We start from the raw sequence: 17,546 nt of genomic DNA, 5'->3' as shown, positions 1-17,546 counted from the left end.
GAAAATCCCTTTCAGCATGGTGATGTAATTAATTAGGCTTTGGATGGTGTATCAATACACAAAATCATTATAAAGATACAGGTATCCTTCCTAACTCAGTTGCTGGGTAGGAAAAAAACTGCTTAGGGATTTCACCATGAGGTCAATGGTGATTTTAAAACAGTTACAGAGTTTAATGGTTGTGATATGAGAAAACTGAGGATGGATCAACAACATTGTAGTTAATCCACAATACTAACCTAAATGACAGAATGATAAAAAGAAAGCCTGTACAGAATAAATATATTCCAAAACAGGCATTCTGTCTGCGACAAGGCACTTTTTAGGATAAAACTAAATGGAATAAAGCTAAGCACAGGCTAAATCCAAGATGAAAACCTGGTTCAGTCTGCTTTTCAAAAGACACTGGGAGACAAATTCACCTTTTAGCTGGACAATAACTTAAAACACAAGGCCAAATTTACACTGGAGTTCCTTACCAAGAATGCATTGAATATTCCTGAGTGGCCTAGTTACAGTTTTGACTTGAATTGGCTTGAAAATCTATGGAAAATGGCTGTCTAGCAATTAGGGATGTCCCTGATTAAAACAAATATTGCTCGACTGAGAGTCGTCTGTTCTTTCGACCAATCAATTGGTCTAAACTTGAAAACATGTATTTTTCCATATATAGACCCACCCTATGTGTTTTAATCAAATATATGTACTGAGCTTGTCTGATGCTTTAAGCGCACTGTTTGATGAAATAATTAAAACACAGAAATGACTAGAGGGAGTCCGACCGCAATTGATTTGATTGTACCGGGTCGGGCTCAGACTTGCTGCATAATGTAAAAAAATGACAGCAAGTGACTGTGACTAGCACCCGTTGGCTCTCTCTCCTCCCTGCTGCAGCGACAACCACAGAACATCAGTGTTTATCGTCTGTTGCTGAAGATGCAAAAAAATTACAGCCAATTCTGACTGAAAAGTTCTGTTACCGAAATCCCTAATTTCTTTAACATTCCCTAATCCCTCAACCCTTGCTCTATTTACGTGAAACAGGCATCCATCACATGCACGTGAGAAATAGGACCTGACCTATAGCAGATCATAATCACATCAATAAATTGGTTATAACAAACTCCGAACACACGTGACAGCAAAATGGATACAGAGGATGTGACAAATAAACTCGAAACAGGGAATGTTTACTGGTTGCTCAGGAGGCAAAGGGGAAGTCAGATGTGTGTAATACATTTGAATAGTTGCGGAAAGATACTGGAGATCAAGAAAAAGAAGGTAAGGAGCAAGCGTTGTGTGTATATTATGTGTGCCAAACAGGTGCTGTTAGATTACAATATAATTTTTCGGACCGTTTGGAACAATGAAACAACACTAAATAAATCATAAGTGTACCAGTGAGTCTGTTGTAAGCAAACTAAAAGTAGTTGCATTCATTCGTGAATATAATTTCCAAAATGGAACTGTTTATTTATTGTTTACACTAATTATTGAAGGGTCGCTTTGTTATTTATTTTTAAAATTAAAATGCTTGATTGTATTTCAAATCATGAATGACTCGTATCCTGTATGATGACATGAACGAATGAATGATTGATTGATACAGTACTGTAGCCTATATAATAAGTATTGAAAAATACAGTGCATTCGGAAAGTATTCAGACCCCATGACTTTTTTAACATTTTGTTAAGTTACAGCCTTATTCTAAAATGTATTAAATAAAATAAATCCTCAATCTACACACAATACCCCATAATGACAAAGGGAAAACAGTTTTTTGCATCCTGTGCATCCGGTGCATCCTGTTTCCATTGATCGTACATGAGATGTTTTTACAACTTGATTGAGTCCACCTGTGGTAAATGTAATTGACTGGACATGATTTGGAAAGGTACACACCTGTCAATATAAGGTCCCACAGTTGACAGTGCATGTCAGAGCAAAAACCAAGCCATGAGGTCGAAGGAATTGTCTGCAGAGCTCCGAGACAGGATTGTGTCTGACAAGATTCTCCGGTCTGATGAAACCAAGATTGAACTCTTTGGCCTTTTGCCAAGCCTCACGTCTGGAGAAAACCTGGCACCATCCCTACGGTGAAGCATGGTGGTGGCAGCATCATGCTATGGGGATGTGTTTCAGTGGCAGGCACTGGGAGAATAGTCAGGATCGAGGCAAAGATGAACGGAGCAAAGTACAGAGAGATCCTTGATGAAAACCTGCTCTAGAGCGCTCAGGACCTCAGACTGGGGCGAAGGTTCACCGTCCAACAGGACAACGACCCTAAGCACACAGCCAAGACAACGCAGGAGTGGGTTCGGGACAAGTCTCTGAATGTCCTTGAGTGGCCCAGCTAGAGCCTGGACTTGAACCCGATCGAACATCTCTGGAGAGACCAGAGAATATCTGTGCAGCGACGCTCCCCATCCAACCTGACAGAGCTTGAGAGGATCTGCAGAGAAGAATGGGAGAATCTGCCCAAATACAGGTTTGCCAAGCTTGTAGCATCATACCCAAGAAGACTCAAGGCTGTAATTGCTGCCAAAGGTGCTTCAACAAAGTACTGAGTAAAGGGTCTGAATACTTATGTAAATGTTATTTCAGTTTTTAATATTTTATACATTTGCTAAACAGTCTGTTTTAAGACTAAACAGGATGCACTCTTAGGCCTACAGCTCGATGGTGGCTATGCAAGGCTGCTATTTTAAGCCTACTCATGACAATGACATTACTTATTATTATTATAATAATAAATGATAATCATAACAATAATAGCAATAATAACAATAAGTAGATCAATAAAAAATAGGATTATTATTATTAATTTAAAAAAAATTAAACACTAAATAAATTATAAATAATACTAGAGAGGCACAGCAAAGATATCAGTAGGCTATTAAACAAACACTCAAACAGGCAACATGAGCAGGATTTGTCGCTATATAGATATATATGAATGATTTATAAAGCCAGGCACATTTAACAGTTAAGCTATTGATTATAGACCTAATTAAGTTTGGATTTCCTCTCCTCACTTTTCTTAGACAATTAAGGCAAGAGATGTTTTCTCGTCTCCTAACTCCACTGCTGCCACCACATCATTATTCTCAACACCAATATGCTGGTGAACATTGCTATTATGCACATAGCAACATGGAAGGTTCTCCCGTCTCCACAGAGGAACTTTGGAGCTCTGTCAGAGTGACCATCGGGTTCTTGGTCACCTCCCTTACCAAGGTCCTTCTCCCCCGATTGTTCAGTTTGGCCGGGCGGCCAGCTCTAGTAAGAGTCTTGGTGGTTCCAAACTTCTTCCGTTTAAGAATGATGGAGGCCACTGTGTTCTTGGAGACCTTCAATGCTGTAGAAATGTTTTGGCACCCTTCCCCAGATCTGTGCCTCCACACAATCCTGTCTCAGAGCTCTATGGACAATTTCTTTGACCTCATGGCTTGGTTTTTGCTCTGGCATGCACTGTCAACTGTGGGACCTTATATAGACAGGTGTGTGCCTTTCCAAATCATGTCCAATCAATTGAATTTACCACAGGTTTCACGTTGTAGAAACATCTGAAGGATGATCAATGGAAACAGGATGCACCTGAGCTCAATTTCGAGTCTCATAGCAAATGGTCTGAATACTTAAGTAAATAAGGTATTCATGTTTTTTATTTTTAATAGATTTGCAAAAATGTGTAAAAACCTGTTTTCCCTTTGTCATTATAGGGTATTGTGTGTAGATTAATGATGACTTTTTTTAATTCATTCATTTTAGAATAAGGATGTAATGTAACAAAATGTGGAAAAAAGGGAAGGGGCCTGAATACTTTCCGAATGCACTGTATATTATGAGGTAATCAATTAGCAACAATATGCATTAAGCTTAGACAGAATACCAGTAAGAATACTCCCAACCACCTGCATTCTGCTCATACTCAATCCCAAGGCTCTGTTAAAGATCAGCTTACAGTAAAAACACACTGCCTTTATCATTGTTAATATATTAGATCACGACAAGGCTGCACAGTAATCTAGCTGTTCGATCTCACAGGCAGGCAGAAGAAAGACACGGTGTGACAAACCAAATTCAATAAGAGGAAATAGTCCATGGCCGCTTCGGCGTCTGCCTGTGTCAGACTCCGGACCTGATCCATTTTGCCCTGACACTCCTCTAACAGAAGATCCCTTTAGGTTCTCTGCACATCACCGCCCTCTGCTCTTTCTCTCTGGCTCTCTATGGAGATTCTGCTGCTATGCATCTCTGGGACTGGGAGAGGGAGACACTCTTAATTCCCAATTGAGAGTGCTCCATTTATCAGACCAAGTGTGTGTCCCGAATGGTACCCTATTCTCTATATGGTGTACTAATTTTTACCAAAGCCATTTGGGTCCTGGACAAAAATAGTGCACTACATATGGAATAAGATGCAATTTGGAATACAAACCTAAGCTTCACGAGCTTTTGACAAATTGGAGGGTACATTTAGTCATAGTGGGTATGGGATTGGTCACAGCATGGCTCGTGGAGAGCTCGATGATGAGTGTGCTGTTTTCTGTGCTACGGGTGTAGTAGAACAATCTGAGAGCCGTAACGTTTCTAGAAGTTATTATTTGTTTGAGCAGCCTGTCAATCAATCTGGTTAGGGGGAGGGGACAGTCATATGGCAGTGTGATCAATGAACTTGGATAAATACACTTGACATGTGGTATCAGTTGACTTGACTTGTCTGTGGAAGCTCAAGTCCAGATATTGGATTTATAGAAACATGCTGCAATGCGGGCAAAGAGCTAGATTGGAGTGGTGAGGTACATGCATCAGTTCAATGAATCAAATCTCACACACGTGCACACATAGATACACGTGTACGCACACACACAAGCACCCACCCAGTCATTTATTACCTTGCTGTGAGCGTAAACAACAGATCCCAGGAGTTTCCAGGTGCCTCCGCGGCGGTCCATCCGGATCATGCGCAAGATCTGCAGGAACCTCAAACTCCTGATGGCAGAAGTAGCAAAGACATTTCCCTGGGTTCCAGCCGCCAGCACAGAGATGGACGCAATCAGCACCATGACGTCTGGGAAAGAGACATTTAATTTTTATTTGTGTGCATATTCTGTATACATACATACATACATACATACATACATACATACATACATACATACATACATACATACATACATACATACATACATACATACATACATACATACATACATACATACATACATACATAAATAAATAAAGACACCCCTTCAAAAGTTTGGGGTCACTTAGAAATGTCCATGTTTTGAAAGAAAAGCAAATATTTTGTCCATTAAAACAACATCAAATTGATTAGAAATACAATGTAGACATTGTTCATGTTGTAAATGACTATTGTAGCTGGAAACGGCAGATTTCTTATGGAATATCTACATAGGCATACAGAGGCCCATTTTCAGCAACGTTCACTCCTGTGTTCCAATGGCACTTTGTGTTAGCTAATCCAAGTTCATCATTTTAAAAGGCTAATTGATCATTAGAAAACCCATTTGCAATTATGTTAGCACAGCTGAAAACTGTTGTACTGATTAAAGAAGCAATAAAACTGGCCTTTAGACTAGTTGAGTATCAGCATTTGTGGGTTCGATGACAGGCTCAAAATGGCCAGAAACAAAGCACTTTCTTCTGAAACTCATCAGTATATTCTTGTTCTGAGAAATGAAGGCTATTCCATGTGAGAAATTGCCAAGAAACTGAAGATCTCGTACAACACTGTGTACTACTCCCTTCACAGAACAGCACAAACTGGAGTGGGATGAGTGGGAGGCCCCGGTGCACAACTGAGCAAGAGGACAAATACATTTGAGTGTCTAGTTTGAGAAACAGACGCCTCACAAGTCCTCAACTGGCAGCTTCATTAAATAGTACCCGCAAAACACCAATCTCAACGACAACAGTGAAGAGGCGACTATGGGACGCTGGCCTTCTAGGCAGAGGGCCTCTGTCCAGTGTCTGTGTTCTTTTCCCCCATCTTAATATTTTATTTTTATTGGCCAGTCTGAGATATGGCTTTTTCTTTGCAACTCTGCCTAGAAGGCCAGCATCCCGGAGTCGGTTGACGTCAGAGCTCAGACTGCGCTTCACAGCACTGTATGGGTTTTGACTGATAGCCGTTCTGAACATGAGCACCGCACGCGACAAAATGTTGCCCCAACCCTCCTGCTAATTGGTAAACTTTTGCAAATGTTTTGTTGTCAGAGTGAAGGAAAATGCTGTAAATTAAGAGGACCCAATGTATTTTGAAAGATGAGACATTAAGGGATTATAATAAATACTGTTTTGATGTCATACAAGCAAGCCAAACACCTACGAGTCCAAATGTGCACTTCACATTTCCATATCATAAAGCTCATCTCATATACAGTGTCAACTTTTATGATCACTATGTTTGAGGTACAGTTACAAGACGACATACCATTGGTTGTCAGGAAAAGAACGAGCCTGTTTGTCTATTGTGAAGAAAACTTGCCACGGCACACGCAACTGAAAGCACTAAAAACAAAATTAATTACGATCTGTTTCTCTGAATTGCCTTCTGAAAACCTAACACTGTGAGATTGTATTTTATAACTTTGCTAGTCATGTTGGCAACAGAACAAGCTTTCAAATGATGCCCACCTGACCAAGATTGCGATTGATAATGGTAAAGTTTTGCATTGTGTAAACAGTAATTCTGTGATGGCGGGGATTCAGGGTTGTGTTCCAAACAAAACAACTTAATGTGCTCGCTTCAGTTCCTCAACGGCACAACTAGGAGATCTCAAAAAAGCACCATATACACTGAACAAAAATATAAACGCAACATGCAACAATTTCAAAGACTTACAGTTCATATAAGGAAATCAGTCAAATAAAATGAATTAATTAGGCCCTAACCTATGGATTTCACATGACTGTGAATACAGATATGCATCTGTTGATCGGAAGTCGGAAGTTCACATACACCTTAGCCAAATACATTTAAACTCAGTTTTTCACAATTCCTGACATTTAATCTTAGTAAAAATTCCCTCTCTTAGGTCAGTTAGGATCACCACTTTAATAATGATAATGTGAAATGTCAGAATAATAGTAGAGAGAAGGATTAATTTCAGCTTTTATTTCTTTCATCACATTCCCAGTGGGTCAGAAGTTTACAGACACTCAATTAGTATTTGGTAGCATTGGTTTTAAATTGTTTAACTTGGGTCAAACGCTTTGGGTAGCCTTCCACAAGCTTCCCACAATAAGTTGGGTGAATTTTGGCCCATTTCTCCTGACAGAGCTGGTGTAACTGTGTCAGGTTTGGAGGTTTTCTTGCTCACACACGCTTTTTCAGTTCTGCCCTTAAGCCATTTTGCCACAACTTTGGAAGTATGCTTAGGGTCATTGTCCATTTGGAAGACCCATTTGCGACCAAGCTTTAACTTCCTGACTGATGTCTTGAGATGTTGCGTCAATAAATCCACATAATTTTCCTCCCTCATAATGCCATCTATTTTGTGAAGTGCACCAGTCCCTCCTGCAGCAAAGCACACCCACAACATGATGCTGCCACCTCCGTGCTTGGGATGGTGTTCTTCAGCTTGCAAGCCTCCCCCTTTTTCCTCCAAATATAACGATGGTCATTATGGCCAAACAGTTCTATTTTTGTTTCATCAGACCAGAGGACATTTCTCCAAAAAGTACGATCTTTGTCCCCATGTGCAGTTGCAAACCGTAGTCTGGCTTTTTTATGGGGGTTTTGGAGCAGTGACTTCTTACTTGCTGAACGGCCTTTCAGGTTATGTCGATATAGGACTCGTTTTACTGTGGATATAGATACTTTTGTACCTGTTTCCTCCAGATTCCTCCAGGTTCCTTCACAAGGTCCTTTGCTGTTGTTCTGGGATTGATTTGCACTTGATTTGCACTTTTCACACCAAAGTACATTCATCTCTAGGAGACAGAACGGGTCTCCTTCCTGAGCGGTATGACGGCTGCGTGGTCCCATGGTGTTTATACTTGCGTGCTATTGTTTGTACAGATGAACGTGATACCTTCAGGCGTTTGGAAATTGCTCCCAAGGATGAACCAGAGGTCTGAGGTCTTGGCTGATTTCTTTTGATTTTCCCATGATGTCAAGCAAAGAGGCACTGAGTTTGAAAGTAGGCCTTGAAATACATCCACAGGCACACCTCCAATTGACTTAGGCTAATTGACATAATTTATCAGAAGCTTCTAAAGCCATGACATCATTTTCTGGAATTTTCCAAGCTGTTTAAAGGCAGAGTCAACTCAGTGTATGTAAACTTCTGACCCACTGGAATTGTGATACAGTGAATTATAAGTGAAATAATCTGTCTGTAAACAATTGTTGGAAAAATTACTTGTGTCATGCACAAAGTAGATGTACTAACCGACTTAGCAAAACTATAGTTTGTTAACAATAAATTTGTGGATTGGTTGAAAAACAAGTTTTAATGACTCCAACCTAAGTGTATGTAAACTTCCGACTTCAACTGTACCTAAAAAGGTAGGGTCGTGGATCAGAAAACCAGTCACTATCTGGTGTTACCACCATTTGCCTCATGCAGTGCGATACATCTCCTTCGCATAGAGTTGATCAGGCTGTTGATTGTGGCCTGTGGAATTTTGTCCCACTCCTTCAATGGCTGTGCGAAGTTGCTGGATATTGCCGGGAACTGGAACAGGCTGCCGTACAGGTCGATGCAGAGCATTCCAAACATGCTCAATGGGTAACATGTCTGGTGAGTATGCAGTGTCATGGAAAAACTGGGACAATTTCATCTTCCTGGAATTGTGTACAGATCCTTGTGACATAGGGCCGTGCATTATCATGAGGTGATGGGCATAAAAGTTATTTGAAATGACTTAGGAACTTTGCACACTTTGGAGAGGTGTGTGGCCACTTGTAGACACTCGTTAGTCCTCTCATTCAAACTCTTGTAATTTTTGTTGTCTTATGTTGCACCTACCCCACATTTTCCAGGAATATTCTTATGTTACTGAATGTATCTAGAGTATTTTCAGATTTCTTTATCAACAAATGCAGCTAAAAGTACAGTAAATGTAAAATGCATATCAAATCAACAGTGTAATGTTTGGATTCAGTCTTGTGTCAGGTGTACTGCTGTCTCCTCAACTTTGGTCTAATAATTTCCCCATATTCTCCAAACTGTTCCCTTTTTAATTGCTACCATGCTAATGTATATGCATTTTATATTTCTCTGTAAGAAACATTTAAATTTAGCCCTAACCCTATAGACCAATTCCCACGAGTGTGAAGGGTTAAGTGACCGCTAGCAGACAGTTTTATCTCACTGACGACACAGAACAGGCAGGGGTGGTTGCGGTCAAACTCACCGATCACACAGAAGGGCTTGCGGGCAAATTTCAGACGGCCACTCCATCCTCTGTATCTGCAGCAGCATCCGGCAGCCCATATCCTCACTATGTACTCCACACCAAACACTACGATGGTGACTATTTCCTGTTTAAAGACAAAGGCTTCCTGTTATCACAGAGTTGCTCATGCATATTAACTATTATGATAATGCTTTAATATATGCTTTTATTTTGAAGGTTGTCAAAGTTATTTTGCAAGTGGATCCATATAATATATTACATGTGCGCATATAGCCAACATTGAGGTAAACAATAAGCTACTCAGTATGAATAGGTGATCTAATGAACAGCTAATACATGCCATTCACCCCATGTGTCTGTGTTTCTGGTGTGTTTTTTGTTGTTGTTACATGTGCATTCTACATTTTACATACATGTTACTTCTCTTTCTTTTCTTCGCAGTAGTTACATGGCAAGAATATAGTTACTTGACATGCATCACATTTGGATAGACAGTACCCAAACACATACTGTACAGCAGGGGTACTCAACTCTTACCCTACGAGGTCTAGAGCCTGCTGGTTTTCTGTTCTAGATGATAATTAATTGCACCCACCTGGTGTCCCAGGTCTAAATCAGTCCCTGATTACAGGGTAACAATGAAAAAATGCAGTGGAACTGGCATCAAGGTCCAGAGTTGAGTTTGAGGGCAGTATAAATGATCGATCATGTTTTTTTCATTACTATTATACAATATGAGCTTTTAAACCCCACACATCAGCTACTCTCAGTCCATCCCACCCATCTCCATAAACCGCCTTCTTTTGATTTCCATGTGTCATATATTTTTCAACTTTGCTGTTTCACATATATTCTTAACCTTTCTAATCACATAGTATCCACAGTTTTTAAAGTTAAAGATTAATATTTTTACTGAAAGTATTATATTGTTGATTGATTTGACTATGTCTTTCCAAATCTCCCAACAGTGCTATTTGTAGGGTTCATTTTAGGTAAATGTAATTTTTCAGCCATTCCTGAACCTGTGACCAGAAACAAGCCACATACTGGCAATACCAGAATCAGTGATCTAATCTAATCTGTCTCTGCAGAGCTGAGATGGTTGTATGCCCCATATATATCAGTGTTACTTATACATTTCATGAACTGTACAGTAAGTGGGAGACAAAGTGCCTACCAGTATATACAAGGCATCTTCAGAGCTCTTCTCATACTCCTTAATGGTGGAAAACACAGAGAGGACCAGACAGGAGAAGACCAGCAGAAAACTGTGGATAACAAGATAAGAGAAAGCATATTAAGGTCAATCTGTGCCATGTCCAATCCAATCAATATACACTTCAATTACAAATAGTCTTCTGTCTCCACCGGTAATAACTATAAGTACCACTTGCCTGTATATACCACAGGCAAGTCAATAAACCTGCAAGTAATACCAATTTCACACAATGAGAGATCTGATGGGGTTTCAGAGGCTTAACCAATTCAATTGATTAATATGGAATTGCTGAGCTTCACTGTATCACTCTCCCAAGCCATTAAAAAAAAATATTTCACCTTTATTTGACCAGGTAGGCTAGTTGAGAACAAGTTCTCATTTGCAACTGCGACCTGGCCAAGATAAAGCATAGCAATTCGACACATAGAACAACAGAGTTACACATGGAATAAACAAAACATACAGTCAATAATACAGTAGAACAAAAGAAAACAAAACGTCTATATACAGTGAGTGCAAATGAGGTAAGTTAAGGCAATAAATAGGCCATGGTGGCGAAGTAATTACAATATAGCAATTAAACACTGGAATGGTAAATGTGCAGTAGATGAATGTGCAAGTAGAGATACTGGGGTGCAAAGGAGCAAGATAAATAAATACATTATGAGGATGAGGTAGGTAGATAGATGGGCTGTTTACAGATGGGCTATGTACAGGTGCAGTGACCTGTGAGCTGCTCTGACAGCTGGTGCTTAAAGCTAGTGAGGGAGATATGAGTCTCCAGCTTCAGAGATTTTTGCAGTTCGTTCCAGTCATTGGCAGCAGAGAACTGGAAGGAAAGACGACCAAAGGAGGAATTAGCTTTAGGGGTGACCAGTGAGATATACCTGCTGGAGCGCGTGCTACTATGGTAACCAGTGAGCTGAGATAAGGCAGGGCTTTACCTAGCAGAGACTTGTAGATAACCTGTAGCCAGTGGGTTTGGCGACGAGTATGAAGCGAGGGCCAACCAACGAGAGCGTACAGGTCGCAATGGTGGGTAGTGTATGGGGCTTTGGTGACGAAGTGATAGACTGCATCCAGTTTGTTGAGTAGAGTGTTGGAGGCTATTTTATAGGTTACATTTACATTTTAGTCATTTAGTAGACACTCTTATCCAGAGCAACTTACAGTAGTGAATGCATACATTTCATACATTTTTTTCCCATACTGGTCCCCCGTGGGAATTGAACCCACAACCCTGGCGTTGCAAACACCATGCTCTACCAACTGAGCCACACGGAGGCTGAGCCACACGAGGATCGGTAGGATGGTCAGTTTTACGAGGGTATGTTTGGCAGCATGAGTGAAGGATGCTTTGTTGCGATATAGGAAGCCGATTCTAGATTTAATTTTGGATTGGAGATGCTAAATGTGAGTCTGGAAGGAGAGCTTACAGTCTAACCAGACACCCAGGTATTTGTAGTTGTCCACGTATTCTAAGTCAGAGCCAGTAATGCTGGACGGGCGAGCATGTGCGGGCAGTGATCGATTGAATAGCATGCATTTAGTTTTACTTGCGTTTAAGAGCAGTTGGAGGCCACGGAAGGAGAGTTGTATGGCATTGAAGCTCGTCTGGAGGTTAGTTAACACAGTGTCCAAAGAGGGGCCAGAAGTATACAGAATGGTGTTATCTGCGTAGAGGTGGATCAGAGAATCACCAGCAGCAAGAGCAACATCATTGATGTATACAGAGAAGAGAGTCGGCCCGAGAATTGAACCCTGTGGCACACCCATAGAGACTGCCAGAGGTCCGGACAACAGGCCCTCCGATTTGACACACTGAACTCTATCGGAGAAGTAGTTGGTAAACCAGGCGAGGCAATCATTTGAGAAACCAAGGCTGTCGAGTCTGCCAATAAGAATGTGGTGATTGACAGAGTCGAAAGCCTTGGCCAGGTCGATGACTATGGCTGCACAGTAATGTCTCTTATCAATGACGGTTATGATGTCGTTTAGGACCTTGAGCGTGGCTGAGGTGCACCCATGACCAGCTCTGAAACCAGATTGCATAGTGGAGAAGGTACGGTGGGATTCGAAATGGTCGGTAATCTGTTTGTTAACTTGGCTTTCGAAGACCTTAAAAGACAGGGTAGGATAGATATAGGTCTGTAGCAGTTTGGGTCCAGAGTGTCACCCCCTTTGAAGAGGGGGATGACTGCGGCAGCTTTCCAATCTTTGGGAATCTCAGATGATGCGAAAGAGAGGTTGAACAGCCTAAGAATAGGGGTTGCAACAATTTCGGCAGAGAATTTTAGAAAGAGAGGGTCCAGATTGTCTAGCCCGGCTGATTTGTATGGGTCCAGATTTTGCAGCTCTTTCAGAACATCAGCTATCTAGATTTGGGTGAAGGAGAAATGGTGGGGGGCATTGGCGGGTTGCTGTGGAGGTTGCCGGGCAGTTGACCGGGGTAGGGGTAGCCAGGTGGAAAGCATGGCCAGCCGTAGAGAAATGGTTATTGAAATTCTCAATTATAGTGGATTTATCGGTGGTAACAGTGTTTCCTAGCCTCAGAGCAGTGGGCAGCTGGGAGGAGGTGCTCTTATTCGGACTTTACAGTGTCCCCAAACTTTTTTGAGTTAGTACTACAGGATGCAAATTTCTGTTTGAAAAAGCTAGCCTTAACTTTTCTAACTGCCTGTGTATATTTGTTCCTAACTTCTCTGAAAAGTTGCATATCACGGGGGCTATTCGATGCTTATGCAGAACGCCACAGGATGTTTTTGTGCTGGTCAAGGGCAGACAGATCTCGAGTGAACCAAGGACTATATCTATTCCTAGTTCTACATTTTTTTGAGTGGGGCATGCTTATTTAAGATGGTGAGGAAGGCACTTTTAAAAGAATAGCCAGACATCATCTAGTGACGGGATGAGGACAATGTCATTCCAGGATACCCCGACCAGGTTGATTAGAAAGGCCTGCTCAAAGAAGTGTTTTAGGGAGCGTATGACAGTGATGAGGGGTGGTCGTTTGGTCGCACACCCCTTACAGATGCTGGAGATGAGGCAGTGATCACTGAGAAAACAGCAGAGGTGTATTTGGAGGGCCAGTTAGTTAGGATGACATCTATGAGGGTGCCCATGTTGACGGATTTGGGGTTTTACCTGGTAGGTTCATTGATAATTTGTGTGAGATTGAGGGCATCAAGCTTAGATTGTATGATGTCCGGAGTGTTAAGCATGTCCCAGTTTAGGTCACCTAGTAGCACGAGCTCAGAAGATAGATGGGGGGCAATCAATTCACATATGGTATCAAGGGCACAGCTGGGGGCAGAGGGAGGTCTATAGCAAGCGGCAACAGTGAGAGACTTGTTTCTGGAAAGGTGAATTTTTAGAAGTAGAAGCTTGAATTGTTTGGGTACAGACTTGGATAGTAATACAGATCTCTGCAGGCTATCTTTGCAGTAGATTGCAACACCGCCCCCTTTGGCAGTTCTATCTTGGCGGAAAATGTTATAGTTAGCAATGGAGATTTCAGGGTTTTTGGTGGTTTTCCTAAGCCAGGATTCAGACACGGCTAACACATCTGGGTTGGCAGAGTGTGCTAAAGCAGTGAGTAAATCAAACCTAGGGAGTAGGCTTCTAATGTTAACATGCATGAAACCAAGGATTTTACGGTTACAGAAGTCAACAAATGAGAGCACCTGGGGAGTGGGAGTGGAGCTAGGCACTGCAGGACCTGGATTAACCTCCACATCCTCAGAGGAACAGAGGAGAAGTAGGATAAGTGTATGGCTAAAGGCTATACTAACTGGCCATCTAGCACGTTCGGAACAGAGAGTAAAAGGAGCAGGTTTCTGGGCACGATAGCATAGATTCAAGGCATAGTGTACAGACAAAGGTAAGGTAGGATGTGAGTACATTGGATGATGATGAGAGAGATATAGTCTCTAGAGATGTTTAAACCAGGTGATGTCATCGCATATGTAGGAGGTGGAACAACCTGGTTGGTTAAGGCATATTGAGCAGGGCTACAGTGAAATAAGACAGTAATCACTAACCAGGACAGTAATGGACGAGGCATGGATGAGCCATGAAGAGACATATGAGCTATTGTAGGAGATGCAAGAGATTAGTCTGACAGTAGATGGTTAGGAACCCAAGAGGGTTTGAGTCCTATAGATCAGAGCTGGGGAGGAGGGGAAAAGTCAATATATTGACAGATATGTCATTTTTCACTCTTTTGTGAAATAGATTTAAATGGTGAGTAGTGGGTGTTATAGTAGACAGTGATGCTAAGGTCGAGGTTGGGGCAAGGGGGAGACGAGGAAATTTGAGGAGAGGAAGCTAAACTGAAAAAGGCAAAGGAAATAAAATAAGAAAAATATTGAAGAGTATTGGTATTTCCAGAACTTTCTGGTAAAAATACATAAATAAAATTGAGTCAAAGTGATAGTTCACTCCAAAATCAAAGTTTGTCTGATGTTTTCAGACCTTAAAAGTGGTTAAATGTCAAGACGACACCGAGCCCACACCATCTGTTGTGTAGATCCAAGTAAATCCCAAATTAATGGCAAAGATATGCAGCTACTAATTTAAGTATTTTAAAATGGGCTATCCCATTCATGGCATGAAGCTGTGAACAGATGGTGTGGGATGTGCACTCATCTCAATATTAAACCACTTTGCTGTTTCTCATCTAAGAATGTCCAACACGTCTGATTTTGCAGTGAATGTCTAACAGTCATTTTTTTTAAGTGATAGGATCAACATCAATGTTTATCACTTTATAGCTGGAATCCTTAATCGTGAAATGTACACGTCTGTTCTGGGATATTACAACAAAGAACTTACTGCAAACAACAAACATTGTTTTTTTCCCCCTCAGACGTCATTACACTTGCGATAGTACAGCAGAATATGTACTGCACATTTTCTTACCACGCTGCGCTCCTCAGCTCCGTTTAGTCAACAAAACAAAAACAATAAATGCGCCTAGGGCGACCAGTGGTGCCTTCACCTTTTGCAGATCTAAGCTTTACATAAACCACATATTAAACCAAAATGGATCCAAAATAGAGGTCCCCACCCCATAACACTTGCAATTGTCTTTCCCATTACTCGTTAACACTGCTTTGGCAGATATAGTGGCTTGCGAAAGTATTCACCCCTCTTGGCATTTCTCCTAATTTGTTGTCTTACAACCTGGAATTAAAATTGACTTTTGGGGGATTTGTATAATTTGATTTACACAACATGCCTACCACTTTGAAGTTGCAATATATTTTTTATTGTGAAACAAACAAAGAAGTAAGACTAAAAAACAGAAAACTTGAGTCAATACTTCGTAGAGCCACCTTTTGCAGCAATTACAGCTGCAAGTCTCTTGGGGTATGTCTCTATAAGCTTGGCACATCTAGCCGCTGGGATTTTTGCCCATTCTTCAAGGCAATCCTGCTCCAGCTCCTTCAAGTTGGATGGGTTCCGCTGATGTACAGCAATCTTTAAGTCATACCACAGATTCTCAATTGGATTGAGGTCTGGGCTTTGACTAGGCCATTCCAAGACATTTAAATGTTTCCCCTTAAACCAATCGAGTGTTGCTTTAGCAGTATGCTTAGGGTCATTGTCCTGCTGGAGGGTGAACCTCTGTCCCAGACTCAAATCTCTGGAAGACTGAAACAGGTTTCCCACAAAAATGTTCCTGTATTTAGCACCATCCATCATTCCTTCAATTCTGACCAGTTTCCCAGTACCTGGGAACAGATGGTGTTCTCGGGGTAATGAGAGGTGTTGGGTTTGCCCCAGACATAGCGTTTTTCTTGATGGCCAAAAAGCTACATTTTAGCCTCATCTGACCAGAGTACCTTCTTCCATATGTTAGGGGAGTCTCCCACATGCCTTTTGGCGAACACCAAACATCTTTGCTTATTTTTTTCTGGACACTTCTGTAAAGCCCAGCTCTGTGGAGTGTATGGCTTAAAGTGGTCGTATGAACAGATACTCCAATCTCCACTGTGGAGCTTTGCAGCACCTTCAGGCCCTCTCTTGGCAGGTTTGTTGTGGTGCCATATTCTTTCCATTTTTTAATAATGGATTTAATGGTGCTCTGTGTGATGTTCAAAGATTCTGATATTTTATTTATAACCCATCCCTGATCTGTACTTCTCCACAACTTTGTCCCTGACCTGTTTGGAGAGCTCCTTGGTCATCATGGTGCCACTTGCTTGGTGGTGCCTCTTGCTTAGTGGTGTTGCAGACTCTGGGGCCTTTTAGAACAGGTGCATATATACTGAGATCATGTGACACTTAAATAAAGTCCGCCTGTGTGCAATCTAACTAATTATGTGACTTCTGAAGGTAATTGTTTGCAGCAGATCTTATTTAGGGGCTTCATAGCAAAGGGGGTGAATACAAATGCACGCACCACTTTTCAGTTTTTTATTTTTTTAATAATTTTGGGAAAAAAGTCAATTTTTTCATTTAACTTCATCAATTTGGACTATTTTGTGTATGTCTATTATATGAAATCCAAATAAAAATTACAGGTTGTAATGCAACAAAATAGGAAAAACGCCAATACTTTTGCAAGGCACTGTAGCTGCAGTGATATGTGGTTGTTTTATCTTCTGGTCGGTATCAGTCAATGCACTTATTGTAAGTTGTTTGACTTCATTGCAAAATGTCATATCCTTCAAGGACATTGAGCGAGACATCTGCTAGGAAGTGTCTATTATGACTGACAATGCTTGCCTTGGCACATCGACGTGTGACGCAAAACATTACAAACCAGGGTAAATGGATACTTGCTCGTCACCATGACAGAGGGAGAGTCCCAAAAGGCATCCTATTCCCAGCTTTATACTGAACTATATAGGGAATAGCGTGCAAATTAGGATGTAACCATATAGTACAGCCAGTGCTCTAGCTAGCAAGATGATTCATTAGGCCTCC

The 17,546-nt window shown here is 41.2% G+C and overlaps 1 protein-coding gene across 1 annotated transcript in view; it reads right to left on the bottom strand.

Annotated features, from left to right (window-relative positions):
* LOC106565271 (potassium voltage-gated channel subfamily KQT member 2) overlaps positions 1 to 17,546 on the bottom strand; it is a 109,945-nt gene that overhangs the window by 52,508 nt on the left and 39,891 nt on the right. The window contains exons 2-4 of the mRNA XM_014132186.3: positions 10,572 to 10,662; positions 9,392 to 9,518; positions 4,900 to 5,075 (exon numbers count right to left, since the gene is read on the bottom strand). Of these exons, the coding sequence (XP_013987661.1) occupies positions 4,900 to 5,075; positions 9,392 to 9,518; positions 10,572 to 10,662 (394 nt within the window). The remainder of the gene's footprint in view (positions 1 to 4,899; positions 5,076 to 9,391; positions 9,519 to 10,571; positions 10,663 to 17,546) is intronic.

The sequence above is a fragment of the Salmo salar genome, chromosome 12 (assembly GCF_965601325.2).
Source record: "Salmo salar chromosome 12, fSalSal1, whole genome shotgun sequence".
NCBI classification, from domain to species: domain Eukaryota; kingdom Metazoa; phylum Chordata; class Actinopteri; order Salmoniformes; family Salmonidae; genus Salmo; species Salmo salar.
This window is presented reverse-complemented; position numbering and strand designations above follow the sequence as displayed.